Source organism: Corvus moneduloides, chromosome 11 (assembly GCF_009650955.1).
Source record: "Corvus moneduloides isolate bCorMon1 chromosome 11, bCorMon1.pri, whole genome shotgun sequence".
In the NCBI taxonomy this organism is placed as follows: domain Eukaryota; kingdom Metazoa; phylum Chordata; class Aves; order Passeriformes; family Corvidae; genus Corvus; species Corvus moneduloides.
The window spans coordinates 7127883-7142148 of NC_045486.1; the positions used below are offsets into that span (position 1 = coordinate 7127883).

General features: G+C 42.0%; 1 protein-coding gene across 29 annotated transcripts in view; it reads left to right on the plus strand.

Moving 5' to 3' along the window:
- MAGI1 (membrane associated guanylate kinase, WW and PDZ domain containing 1) overlaps positions 1–14266 on the plus strand; it is a 334204-nt gene that overhangs the window by 255650 nt on the left and 64288 nt on the right. For 15 of the 29 annotated variants that reach the window (XM_032121234.1, XM_032121217.1, XM_032121220.1 and 12 more), the window contains exons 4-7: positions 2857–3063; positions 5927–6137; positions 9539–9621; positions 12439–12477. In XM_032121234.1, coding sequence (XP_031977125.1) covers positions 2857–3063; positions 5927–6137; positions 9539–9621; positions 12439–12477 — 540 coding nt within the window. The remainder of the gene's footprint in view (positions 1–2856; positions 3064–5926; positions 6138–9538; positions 9622–12438; positions 12478–14266) is intronic. The other 14 variants (XM_032121237.1, XM_032121241.1, XM_032121242.1 and 11 more) reach the window with 2 other exon arrangements.

A 14266-nucleotide genomic window follows, 5' to 3' on the forward strand; every position in this document is an offset into this window, starting at 1 on the left:
TGTGAATCTGAAGGAAGAGCTCTGATTTTTTCAAGTATTGATTCAGGCTTAATCTGCCTCCTGTGGAGAAAAAAGAAAAGTTCAGCCCCAGTGGTTACATTTCCTGTAAACCCCACACATGCAGAGCCATGCTCTGTTTCAGATTCATATTTGCCCTTTTTATATGCTCATTTATATTTACAGGGATCCTCTAAGACAGCACACTGTCTTGGTAGAAAGTAATTATTCACTAATATTAGTACCAACAACCACGTCTGGTTTGAAAAATGACTAATGATTTTGGTGTAAGAAAACCTGAAATACTTTAGAGAAGCCTGTTTTTCTGTTGACGAACAGCTCTCCATGGACTGCTAGGAACTCCAGCTTTGCTGTTGCTAGAGGAACTGAAGAAGAAAAAATTTTGAAGATATAATCATACATTTCTTTGTAATTGGAGGAGGGATGGTACCATCTGTGCTGTGTTCTTGTCCAGGGGAAATAAAACCCACACTATCAACATCTGTATATCCCCTTCGTCCACTTTGTTGAATCCATCCTAAAGAATTCAACCATTTACAACAGACCCGAAATAACTTTTGCATAAAATAGTCATGTGCAGTGCTATAAATAAAAGTTGTTTTTATGTGTATGGCACACACATGACTCTCTCTGCTTTGCGGTTAATATCCTTAGAAAACTTTTTTTTTTTCCCCCTGGAAAACCAAACAAAGCAACAACCAAAAAAAAAACCCTACAAAATCCCAGAGTAGTATCATTCTTCATGAGAAATGCCAAAAGGATAGATGGGACCAGGGTTAATTATCCTTTTTTTTTTTTTTGCCCACCTATGTTTGCACTGTCTCTCTCCCGTTCCTCCCCTTTTTGTATAAAACAGTCCTGCAGTATGTAGAGCACACGAATTATTTCTCTAGCAGAAACTGCAACCTGCTTGCCTCCATACCCATTAGAGGCTCTTTCCAGAAGAAGTAATTTCCTTCTCTCCATAAATTATGCATCAATGTACATTTAAGATTCTGACATGATGAACAGAAGATGAAAGAGTTGCGAAGCGTTGCCGCTCCCATGGAGTTGGATCCACATCACTGTGTGCAGGCTGGAACACACCTTGTTAAGACAGACCTGCACGTGTTGCTGTCCTACTACTCCAGCTGTAAAAGCATGGAGGTGGGAGCTGCTCTGGCTTCTTGGGTCTCAGCTCTATGAGAAATACTTCACCTCACAGGAGGCAGTGGGGGGGAATGATTACAAGTGTTTCCTAAATGGTCTTCCAAGATGAGCTCTGCCAGTCCAAATCAAGGTGATTCCGGCTCCTGATGGGTCCTGGTGATCCTCTTTCCAGGAGGATCTGCTCCATGATCCTGCCAAGCACAGACTGGCTGGCATCTTTCTGGGTCCTCCATTGAGAAAGGGGTTATGTTTCTCCTTTTACAGTCAGTGGGAATTTCACCAGACTGCCCCAACTCCTCAAATATGATGGAAAGTGATGTAGCAACTCCATCCAGGTTCCCTCAGGACCTGTGGATGCACCTCATCACTTCCCATGGACCTGTGCACCTTCAGGTTCCTTAGATGGTCTCAAACCTCATCCTCTCCTGCAGTTGCTGGGAAAATATATACTGAAAAATTGAAAAATAATGCTTTCAGGTTATATATAGCCTGTGGAGATCAATAAAGAATGCAAATAAATGTATGTTTTAGAGAAGAATTTTGCACTGTTGCCACAATTGAACTATATGGGAGGGCATCCTTTGTGTTTTGTCATGTCAAAGGGCACAGGGAAAATTTTTAAGTCTACCCTTAGAATCCAAAGATGGCAAATAAAAATTAACAATAATTCCTGAAAGAGAAATTTTGGGGAATTTTATGTAAAACTGTTGTATATAACAGATCATTGTGTAAAAATTAAAAGATTCACCTTGCAGTAGGTCTGAATTCCTGTAATGCCCAGTGCTGCGGGAATAGATTCCAGACCTGACGTTGGAGAGAATTTCAGGGTAAATCAAGCACTGCTGCGATGTAGAGGTGAAGTGAAGCCGGGACAGTGAAATACCTCTGTGCTGTTGTGGCATGAGTGAACCTGTACTTATTCTGTGTCTCTTCCACGGTCACTTAAAGTGACAGGGAAGCACCCCAAGCACTTTGCACTGTTTCCATCACAGATGGATTCCGAGCATGTACTGGCATAACTGGGGGTGCATCTTTGTCCCTTCAAGTTTAGCTTTAAGGTCTGGTACTTCTCTTCTACCCAAGTTGACCCAACTGCTGAATTTCCTCTTTGAAGAAAGCAGAGCCATGCGGTATCTTTCCTTTTCTCTTCTTTGACTAAGTTTTCTTTTAGAGAGAGAATAGTTTTTGCTTCCAAATGTAACATCCCCCATAAAAGAACCTGTGTGTTAAAGCAGGCCATCGAGCCTTTCATCACTTCTCTTGGTGATAGCAGTCATGAATTTTTTATTTTCTGCAGGGCTCACTCCAGATCTGCCACAGCATTGTGTGGGTGCACAGATGTAAAAAGGCTACTAATTGAAATTCAGATGTAACAAGATGAAGATTTGCTATTCACCATGACTGCCTTTTGTTTTAGCCCATGTACGCTCAGTGCACCTAAACAATGCCACCATTGCTTCTCCTTTTAGATACAACAAGAATAACTGAAAAGGCAAAAAATATTTCTGTGTCTGCTGTAGAGATTAAGTATGCACCCCCAAAAACGGGAATGGCATGTGTTATCTTCTTTATTTACTTATCTGTGGGGAGGGATGGAAATTTCAATGGAACCATAAAGAAAATGAAATAGAAACCTTACTGCTATAAACTGTTCTGTTTTGAAGATGCAAATGTGTCTCTATTGCCTAGGTAACTATTATGGAACGCCCAAGCCTCCCAGCCAGCCCCTCAGTGGGAAAGTGACTTCCACCGATGCTTTGCAAAACCTGCAGTCTGGCTCCAAGCAGTCGACTCCAAAGCGAACCAAGTCTTACAATGATATGCAAAATGCTGGCATAGTGCATACAGAGAATGAGGAAGAGGATGATGTACCTGAAATGAGCAGTAGCTTCACAGGTAAAGCAAAAATACCGCTCACTGTCCTTCAGTTAGGATACATGGGGAAGGCTTTTGGAGGGTATTTTGAAGGGTGGGTGTTGTTTTTAATGTGTTTTCTGCAGAGCTATCAATGTCAAACAGAACTGGCCGACACGTGAATGGCAGATGTGTGAACAACCCCATGCACAGCTGTGTCTTTCCAAAAAGGATTTGTGGGATTTAACTGGTTGAGACAAAAATGTGGAAAAGTTCAAATCCATTAATTGCAGAAAGGTTGGGGAAGAGTTGAGCTATGGTTGACAGTTACAAACAGTATGAAATGACTCAACCGGGATTCCATTTGAAATTAATTATTGCACCTTCCTAAATATTTTGCTGTCCTTTGTCCTTCCTTGCATCTAGAGCTGCTTGTCACATAAAGTTACCGTACTAGGTCTTCTTCTCCAGGGTACCTCCCAGCAAATGGAGTGCTGCTTGCTGCAGGAATGAGATCTGAAGCATGGGTGCAAGTTCTGTATTTCATCGAGGTCTTGTGTCCTGCTGAACACAGATTTTGTTCCCGTCATGGCTATCATCAAGCCTTGGCTGAAAGATCACTGGAAACCTTTGCAATCTAAAGTCAAGTGCTGTGCAGGCAGATTCAGAGTAAAACGCTATTGGAGATCTGTTGAGTTTCCGCCAAAATCAACTGGAAGTTTGTGGAGCTCTTCCCCATGTACCCAGGCCTAGTGTTTGTTAGTACTTAGAGCATTGTTACCTCAGCTCAGTTTTAAGCTCTGAATTCATCTTCTGGGCTTCTTTTGAAGCAGGTACGGAGCAAGTATTATCCACACCTTCAAGCCTTTCCTAGCTTGTGGGAGCTCACCATAACTGGCACTGGGTCCTTTGTCCTCTGATCACTTTCTAGCACCATGAAAACTTTCCTTCCCAGCCTCTGATGAGTCAGAGGATCTGTCCTGCCAGTTCCTACCTGCCAGTGTCCTGGCTCTAGCATCTGTTTAGAGCTTTAAAGGGATTTAGGCTGAGATTTAGTTTTTGGTCCTCTGGGCCAAACTGTCAAATGGCTTTTGAGGGTTGTGCTCTGTTTGGCTGCTACCTGCTACACATTTCCAACTCAAATTGCTCCTAGCCAGCCTAATTTCTCCCAGGTTGGAATTTCTGTCTCTGCTGACAGGTAATTGCCAAAGTTTGCACTGAGGGTGGTTTCTCACATGTTGTGACATGATAGCAGCCTCAGCCTTTGTCACAGGATCTGATTTTGGGAGGAAGCTGGTGGGAGATCTGTTGTTTGATTTACTTGCTGCCCATCTCAGTTTGGTGCCCCTGAAGTAGCTTGAGCATCATTTCTCTTCCTTGTTTTCCTTTGCAAGATGAAGTACTGGAAGATGAAGCTCATTTGTCACAACGTTATCACACCCTGGCCCCTTGCCTTCATTAAATGGGCACAGAATCAAGAAAAGAGTTATTTCTCCTATACCAAAGTGATTCCTTATGCTTATTTTACATGTAAGTGTGCTAGCCATATTAAAATGATCCTGCTTCCCTCGGAGACCTCTCGGTAACTTGTGTTTTCCAGATTTTGGCATGTTTATACTCTCAGTTTTAAGCTGGCGATGATTCTTTCATGCTTCTTTATCTTGTCATCTTCTACCTAAAAATATCAAACTCCAGGAGGGCTGAAAAGCAAGCACTGAGGGTACTGATATAGCCTAGATCTTTTTCTTCCTGTTCCTCCCAGTTTATTATGTTCTTCTCTTTTGGTAGTGGCAGCACACAGACTAGAATAATGAAGGAGCTATTTCCAGGGCTGTGGGCTGTGGATTGAGGATGTCCATGGTCTCTGGTGTGGAGAGCAGTGGTAAGGTTCTGTTTCAGCCCCACTCCTTGGGGACATGGCCAAGGGTGACACTGATCTCTCTGTCTTTTGCTCAGTGTGTTGTCTGTGCTTGTACTGATGTTCTCAGGGGATGTGGAGGTACTGCCATAAACTTTCAACACCTTTCAAGAATCAAACAGAGAAAATTCCTTTGGTAGACACAGGGTTAATTTTAGAATTTGTCTGTTGTTGCCAAAACCTCTCTGTGAAGGAGTGAGGGCATGGACCTGTTTACTGGGGAGCATTTACTGTGATTAGTGATGGAAGGGATGAGCAGCAGTGTTTCATGGATACAGCTCAAAACTGCATGAATACAAGCATCAGAAATATTTCTTTAGAGGGAGAAGAGCCAGATAAAGCATAAAATACTCCTGACTGACTTTGACTGGAAGAATACTGTGATGAGCTGTGGAATAAACCTCCTCAGACAGCAAGAACGGGCACTAGTGAGCAGCAACACGTGGACACATGGTACAGTGCTGACATTCATTATAATTTTTAATTTAAAATAGCGTACTGCACTGAAGACATTCACCATTAGCTTGTTGAATTTGAGCTTCTGGCAACATTTTGCACATGTAAAATCTCCTCTTTTGATCATTCTTCAAACAGGAAATTTTATCCTCCTAATCCTGTCCCACAATTGGCACTGCAGGAGTGAACCTGTAAGCTTGCTCGAAAGCACACTGAGCTCCTCTACACCAGTGAGCCTCAGACAGCTTAGAAGAATTTGGTACCTCAGCAGGGCCTGTTGGAGCGAACACGGGAGCTGATCACAGCTCCCGATTTGCTCAGCAAGGGTCTGGCTGCCAGAGTGTGTGTGGGCAGGGTGAGCTCACCCCTGCTGCCACAGAGACTGCTGGGGCACTGCCCTCACTTCATCTGTTGCTGTGCCTTGTGACTTAAAAGTCAAGGAGAGGAAAACTGGTAGGATAAACCTGGAGGAGCAAACCGGGGAAGAAAAAGACTGATTCTCACTTTTATCTGTGCTTGTTTCTTCTGCAGCAGAGTCTGGTGACCAAGACGAGCACAACACGCAGATCGTGAGAGAGGCAGCCCCACTGTCTGCGACTGAGAGCCACACTCACGTCCCCACCACGGAACCATCTCAGAACCTCCCTCAATACCTACCTCCTTCTGCCGAGGATAACCTAGGTCCTCTGCCGGAAAACTGGGAGATGGCCTACACGGAGAATGGAGAAGTCTATTTTATAGAGTAAAGCACGTTTTTGTTGTTCTAATTCCATCTCTCTCCCTCTCTTTGGGCATAAGTAAACCTCCGTGGATGCGTTTTGTGTGTGTACGTGTGTGTATTAAATATTTAGCGTATACTGTTATGTTGCAGAACTGTTAGTTCTTTACAGCTTCTGAAGGGGGTTTGCGTTTCCTGACTGGATTAACATCGAAATTACTCCTGAGTTCCAAGGCAGTGGGAATTGCTTGTTTCATGAGGGTAGTTACAAAAGCAACAGACACTTATAAAATACGGGCCAATTGTTTTCACAGGTGGAATGAAAGTTCCTAATTGGAAGGGCTGAGACTTTATTTCTGGTGCCTGCCTCTCTGCGTAATGCAGCAGAGGGGATTCCTCCAGTCCTGTGTGCAGGCAGTAGAGCCAGGCATGGACTTTGTGTGTTGTGGCCTCATCACAGCAAATGGGCCAAATGTGTTAATGTTCTCCAGTGGTTTGCAAAAGTTACAGCTCAGTGCAGGGTAGGCACAGCAAGTTTGGTACGCCAGTGCCTTATGCTCTGCAGTCTTTGCCTAAGAGCTGATTGCTGTCAGCAGTTTTATGATGATATTGATTTTTTTCATGCCATAAATAATAGTCTCGAATTATACTTGTCTAAATTTATTGAGGTAGGAGTAACTTATAAAATAGGACCTGTTAGTGTCAGAGATGTCTTGCATAGAGTTTAGCTAGACATTAACACTCAATTAGCCTTTGAAACTCAAGCCCTTAGCTGCCAAGCAGAAGAAGGAGTGAGGAATTGATTTTGGATTTGATGGTCTGTTTAATGCAGTTGTGGAAACTGTACCAGAAGCCAATGCCCAGTTACTCCAGAAGATCTTCCTCTGCTAATTACCCCTCTCTCCTGTGGAGAGTTATGCTGGATCAGGGTTGTGAGGGCAGCAGTCCTGCCTTGTCATCAGGAGAGGGGACTTTTGGACTGGGCCAGGGAAAGGTTCAAGAGCAGGTTTTCCTTTGGCTTCAGTGTCAAGGGAACACATTAGAGAAAATTGCCAGAAGATCTGAGGAGCTGGGATGACTGAGGGCACCACAGCAGCCCTTCACCAGCTGGGAAAGGGATGCTCTAAAAAAGGCCATTTTCCAGGGCACTCTCAATTACCTGAAGAAGCTCCAACAGTCCCCAAGTGTAAGACAAGGTCGAAAAGGCAAAATGCAAATTCTCATTAGGTGAAACCAAGATGTGTACATTACCCTGAGCATGGCTTTCTGCCCCTCACTGTGTCCTCAGGGTGCCTCGTTATTTGATGTACTTTCTGGCCTTTATATATAGAACAGCCTAATAGCCTATTCAGCCTGCCATTTTCCCTTCCTGGGCAGCATTTCCTGCTCAGATGATGAGTAGTAAATGCTGCCCAAGCTCCCCTTTTTGACCCCACAGGGGCCCCTGCTGTCCTTCCTTACAGGTGTTTCCATTGGGGGTTCTGCTGCCACCACTGATTTCCCCAAACCCAGCCCTATGGCTGCTGTGTCTGTGTTCTCCCAACAATGCAGGACTGTAGCACCTCTAAATAATTTGTCAGACCTTTTGCAGGAGAATCATGTATGTGTTGGGAAAACATAGCCTGTACACATAGGCCCATGTGATGTGAAGGTCTGGTAGCAGCACTTGCTCCCTCCCTGCAGTGCAGTTTGAGATACATTCCCATGAGGCTGATTTTGTGCATGAACCTGTTGGTGTGGATGCAGCACTGAATGACTGCAGTTCTGTTAATTCTAAGGACACCCTGAGCCTAGAAACCATTTTGTTTGATTTGTACCAGATCAAGAAAGTGAACTAGGGAGCAGTGTGGACCCAAGCCAGCTCAGATGTGTGTTCCAGCATCTGTGTTGCTTTGGGTATCAAGTCAGGGTGCTGAAGGGAGCAGCATGAGCTTGTGCAGAATCAGTGCAGGTCCAGTGGGGCCAGGGCTGTGTGTCAGATAACCAATCCCAATGTAGCTGAAGCAATTTGGCTCTTGAGATATGTTTCTCTGGTGCTTTAATTGGGATTTTCATTACACAGCATATCCCAGTCCCCTGTTACCTGTGCATGTTACAGGTCTAACACAATCCTTTCCATCTAAGTGTGTGATCTGAAAGGTGTTTAGCTAAATTTTCTGTGCCTCAGCAAACTACACTGTTGTGAGCCTTGGGTTAGCGAGTACAAAAGTGCAAGAAATATGCAAATATTCTATTGCTCTCCTCCCACCACCCTCCTTCTCAGCTAGACTGCAGATTTGCTTATTTATAAGGTGGCAGACCCCCTCTGCTTTATTTTTGTTAATTTCCTGACTTGCTGAATTTCTGCCATTCAGTTTTCTAGGTGCCAATTAATTGCCCTGAAGCACACATAAGGATTAAACACATTTGCTCATCCTGCCTTGGGAGGGCTGGGTAGTAGGATGTGTAAAACAAGGACCTTTTATTTACTCAGATCCTGGGAGCAGGGCTGGCCCCTTTTCTTCCAGTACAATACAAGTTTGCTGGTTGGTTGTTAGTTCCTCAGGGATCATGGCCCTCATTACAGAGCCCTCATGAGACTGTTGTGAGGCTAAAGTTCAGTTTGTAAACCTCTTTGAGACCTTGAAGGAGAAGTAAATAGCATTACTACGGTATTGAAACTTAAAACTGTTAAGCAGTGTTAAAGGCTAAGCTAGATAAGTGATATCTCAGGAACTGGAGGGCTATCTTTGTAGGTTGTGTCTAAGATGACACCAGGTTGTAGAGGAGGCATTATATTGCCAGATTGTCTTCTTAGGCAAATGGAATTATGGCAGAAAATAACTTATAGAAAAATGTGTTTTAAGCCTCTTTACTGTGCAGCCTTCACCTCTGAGACTGACATCATGAGGCTGTCAGGGGACTTGTGGAAAGGAAGAGTTGAAAGTAAAGCTGTTCAGCTTCCACCAAAGGCTTAGACAGAACATTTTTATTTGTGTAATCATAAAGTTAATCAAAACCATTTTTGACTAATGCTTGGGTCAATTCTAGATGTGTCAAAGGTCTTTTGTAGGAACAAAGATCACTGCGTAATTTAGTGAGGAAGGGAAACTTCTGCCTTTAGCTCAAAGACAGCTCTTGGAATTAAAAAGCAAGCCACCAAAGACAAAAATTTGGAAATTAATATTATAATATTGCAGTATTCACATGCCTCTTCCCAGTCAGAAGTGCTGATTTGTATATTTTCACTTGTTTGTGTTTTCAATGCCAAAGTTCTTATGATTTGGTTGACTAGTTTGCACAACATCAAATTGTAGAGCTGTTTCTTTGAATCAACAGTATGCCTTCAGGTCTGTTGAATAATAAAGAGGATATATACTTTTATGTCAGGGATACTTCAACTTTGCTTTATTAACAAAGGTCATATTTCCATTTTTGGTTTCCAGCCATAACACAAAAACAACATCTTGGCTAGATCCACGGTGCCTGAACAAACAGCAGAAGCCTCTAGAAGAATGTGAAGATGATGGTAAGAGACTAAAATAGTGATATAATACTGTGTTTGGTCTCTTCCTAGGTAACTTTTTTTCTTTTCCTTCTCTCTTCCTAATAACTAGTATTCAGAACGACTTTTTTTTTAAAAAAAAAGAGGTTTATTAGTAAGTACATAGAGACGATATCCATTATGTTGTAAAATTGTTGTGAATGTAAAACAGCCATTGAGGTGCCAGATAATTTAATAAAAATCAAGGAGGTGCTACAAGTAAGAGGCCTCTGTTTTTGCAAAGGCATTTGAAAAGTCACTGATGCTCAACAAGACTCAAAGCTGTCTGACATGTTTGCTCCTTGGATCACTGTGTGGGAGGGAACAACTGAGTCTCTGCATGCTCTGCTGTGTTATGCTTCAACTGCTTCACATGGATTGAGAGAGTTATGTCATTATTTCCTTGTTTGAGCAGAAATAACTCAATTGCTTCACTTCTACTGTTAAATGCTGACAGTCTGCGCAGTGTTGTGATTGCTGAAAACAAATTCCATTTGAAAGTGTAGATTTCTGACGCTGAAAATTTGCAATGATAAGATTTTGTATTCCTTGAGATGTTGGAAATGCAAGCCACTGTCCGATTTAGAGCAGCCAAATGCAGGACTGTTAATGGAGGTTCTTTCCTTTAGGAGATGCTGGAATAAAAAGGGAATTATGAAAATAACTTAAATGTTTGGAAAAACCTGTGAGGGAATTTTGGTCTATTGACCAGGAAAGGTGATGATATTCAAATACATAATCTTGGCTAATACAGTACTATCATGGTAGACACTTCTTAAAAATGAAGGAGTATCCTTCATCAGTGTTGGTGCTGTCCTTGTAAAATCAGTTTTCATAATATGATTAACCTCCTACTGGTGTCAGTCATCTCAGTAAGAATCACAATTTTATTTCAGAAAAGAATCATCTCAATCCCTTTTCACTGTTAGGTTCTACTCTGGCCTCCAGAACTGCTGTTACTGTTTTTACACATGCAGTTTTTCAACCTCTCCTATCTTTCACTTGTGAGATTTTGCAGTGTGTGAGAATTTTCCTCTGCAGTCTTGGCTGCTGTGATGAGGCACGTCACCAACTTCCTAGTGCACAGTGCAGGATACCCTCAAACTACAGGGATGTGCCAGGCGAGGAGCAGCCACGAGGCTACTGTACCACGAGGCTACAGAGGGTGACAGAGCTCCTCTGTTACACAGTTCTAAGTCTCCTTGCAGAAGGGAAAGTCTTTATCTTGTCCTCTTAGCAATTGTAAAGCAAACATTGGAATAATTTGTTTAATTTGGAACAGAAACATACAGCTGGTATTATTGTATTTCATTGAGTTCATAATTTTGGAGAGCAGTGGCATCTTTGTTTATCAACTTCTTAAAATCAGCTAATTTCATCTTCCCACACACCCCTTCACTTCATTCACCAAGTTGCTCATTAATGGATATTTTTAACATTCAATAGTTAAACCAGTTGCTTCATAGTTACAGCAGGGCTCTGCATTGCTTTGCTTAGCTGCTCTAATCTTGCTTAGCACATAAGAATAATTATGTTTCAAAAAACAAAGAGGAGAGAAGGTTAGTTTTGCTGCATCATAGAAGCTGGACATTTTTTGGCAAGGGTCACTTTTGTGTGTCATTCCACAAAAGTCAGTGGGATGGCTCCTCTGTTTTGTTTGCTGTGTGTGCATGTGAGTTGTCAGGCTCATCCCACCCTCTTCATGAATTTTATAAATGTTAGATGTTGTTTCAGATTTGTTCGGGTGCAGTTGCCTTGTGCTTTTGCTTCGTCAGGATACGTGTCCCTGACAAAGTTTTTGCTTGTCTCCAGTTGTTTAGGCTATCAAAAGAAATTGCAATTTGTATTTCACACTAATGGTCCCAAACAACTGCTTTGACAGAATATTTTGCAAAGAGGTCATGGAAGTGGTTTTTTGGGTGTTCAGATGTTGCAACCCTGTATTTTCTGGTTGCTTCTGTCATTCATTTATGTGGCTTAAACTTTGGGTCCAAGATTGTTTTTACCATTTTTGTTCTGGTTTTGTCACCATCTTTCATTTTCAGACTGCATTGTTATTATTTATAGGCTAAGCAATACTTTAATCATCTGTGTCACTGTTAACTTATGAATATGGAGCAGATAATGATAAATGGAGCAACAGCGAATATTGATGGCTTTGTGTCTTTGAAAAATGATGTGATCTTTGTCCCAGGTGCCCTGCTAAAACTGGTGCATTCCTGTCTGTGCCTCACCAGTGCATCTGGACTGTGGGTCTGTGCCTCCAGTTTAACAAGGCGCTTCACTTCATGTCTATCTTAAATCATCTGAGTAGGACAGTGAAGTCTTTTGGACCTTGTAGGCACATAAATTTAGTTGCTGTCTTGAAAACCTTGCTACATTAGTCCTTATTTAGGTGCAAGGTTTTCCTCTCAGATTTCTTCATTAGTATCCAGGTCTGGCCTTATGATAGATCCTTGTGTCTGTAGAACAGATTGCCAAGGTCGGACTGTACGGATCTGAGGGAGAAGCCTCACTACAGTGAGAACATCACAGTTGCACGACTTTGCCATATCAAACCATGACATGGAAGTAGTCCATTGATGCAGATGTTTTGAGAGTACAAGAACCAGTTCTTTCATTATGTGCATCAGACCCATCAATATTCTGATCACTGGAGTGTGATAAATGGAAAGCTTGGGCTCAATGTGTAGAAAATTAGTGCTGGTTCTGCTGTTTGCTGTAGGGAATTTCTTGCTCGGTGCTGGTATCTGAAATTTTCTTTTAATTTTTTCTGTCTCATTTACTGCTCTTCCCTTGGAGAAGAAGGGGTACACACGGAGGAACTGGACAGTGAACTAGGTAAATCATCCATCTCTTGTTTTGATATTTGACTTCAACTGCACTGTTTTTAGCCTTTAATTACTTACTTTCTCCTTTGTATCATTTTGCATCTTTCAGTTGGTTTTTTTTTTTTTTTCAACAAGAGTAATTTATCAGCAAAACTTCCCCAGCGCACAGAGCATTTATTTTTCCCTAGCTTCAGATCTGCAGTGATTTTCTTACTGATTCAAAGTTTGAAGAAAGCTAGAGAGCCCTAATCTTGCAAAGCTGATTTGAAGCCACTTTCTTCTGGACTCTGCAGAAGTCAGGGTCTTTTCCTTTGGCATCTCTGGCTCCAGGAAAAAGCTTATAGATGCCAAAGCTGAAATGAAGTAGCTCATGATGCTTTTTCACTGGGGCTGAAGACATTTCCCAGACAATAGAAGCCAAGTGTGATTCAGAAAGTTTAAGTATTGCATTGGATGCTTTGGCTGAGCTTGGTGAATGAAACAGCTTAAAATTTTCCCTCAGTCAGTGATTTTATAAACAGATGATTTTCAGTGATGTGGTACACTTTTATTTGCTGCATCTCTTTGTGAAGAATGCTGTCTTGATATCTAATCTCAGCAGTGCTCATTGTGTTTGTACTGATGGCAGAGGTAGTTATTATTTCTGTTCAGCTATGCTCTAGTGCACTCGGAGAGCTGAAAGGATAAGAGGTTACATAGGATTTTATTTCCACTAGGACTATTATTGCTTTTAAAAAGGACTGTACTTACAGTTCATAGTACTGCAGACTGGAGGAATTGTATTACCAGAGAATTAAGCTCTGGTTTCTGTAATGACTTGCAAGTAACTGTATTCTGCTCCCTGCTTCTGTGTGATGGATACAGCCTCAGCAGCTAGCAGTGGACTTGGAACACTGCTCCACAAATGCTTCTTCTGAATAATATGCCTGGAATAATGTTGGAGGCCCAACTTCTTATAGAGCCAGAATTTGAAAGAAATGACAATTTAAAGAAGAATGCAGTCTCTTTAGTGGTACAAGTGTTATGTGCAGACCAAGTAGCATCAGAAGTAGGTGGATGCACGCCAACAATCTGAAAAGCGTTCTCACACGGGTCTTCACAACAGTGGCTTAAAATGAGAGGGAGGTTTTGAAAAAGCAAATTTAGAGGCAATATTAAACAGAAAATACCCTTCTTTCAGTCTGCTATCAGGAACTAGTGCAAGAGCAGAGCTGAAAAAATAGATGCAGGAAAACTCATTAGCTGATAAGCCTGACTCCGGATCTGCAGGCACTTATGTGCACAAGTGTTTTGCTGGAACATCACGAGATGTTCCCTTTTTTTCAATGCAGATAAGCTTTATTGAGCTCACAGCCCGTCAGAACGCTGTTGAGATGAGCAAATGTTGCAGTGTAAAGACAGACATTTTCAAATTACTCAATTGGTTACAGCAACATTAGGGAAGAGGCATGAAAACTTAGTATAGTTATAGTAACTTAGGTTAGTAAAAACTGGTTGGCAACAGCTATTTAGCACCTTAACTTATCAACAGTTTCTGTTCTAAATATAAGAAGATTATGACTTAAGGCATTTTCACAACTTCTTGTTTTCTAAAGAGCTATGGAGTAGTAGGTCACCTCATTTTAACAGAAGGTTGTTCTTCAGACACAAAAACTTAACTTCAAAGCAGAGATTGACTTGGCTTGGACCAACCCTCCTGGCTTCACAGGGAGCAGTAAGAGCTGAGTGTGCTGAGTTCCTCTCCAGCTCCTTCACAGTAATGCATGGCTGCAACTGAAACTGTTGGCTGGAGAAGTAAT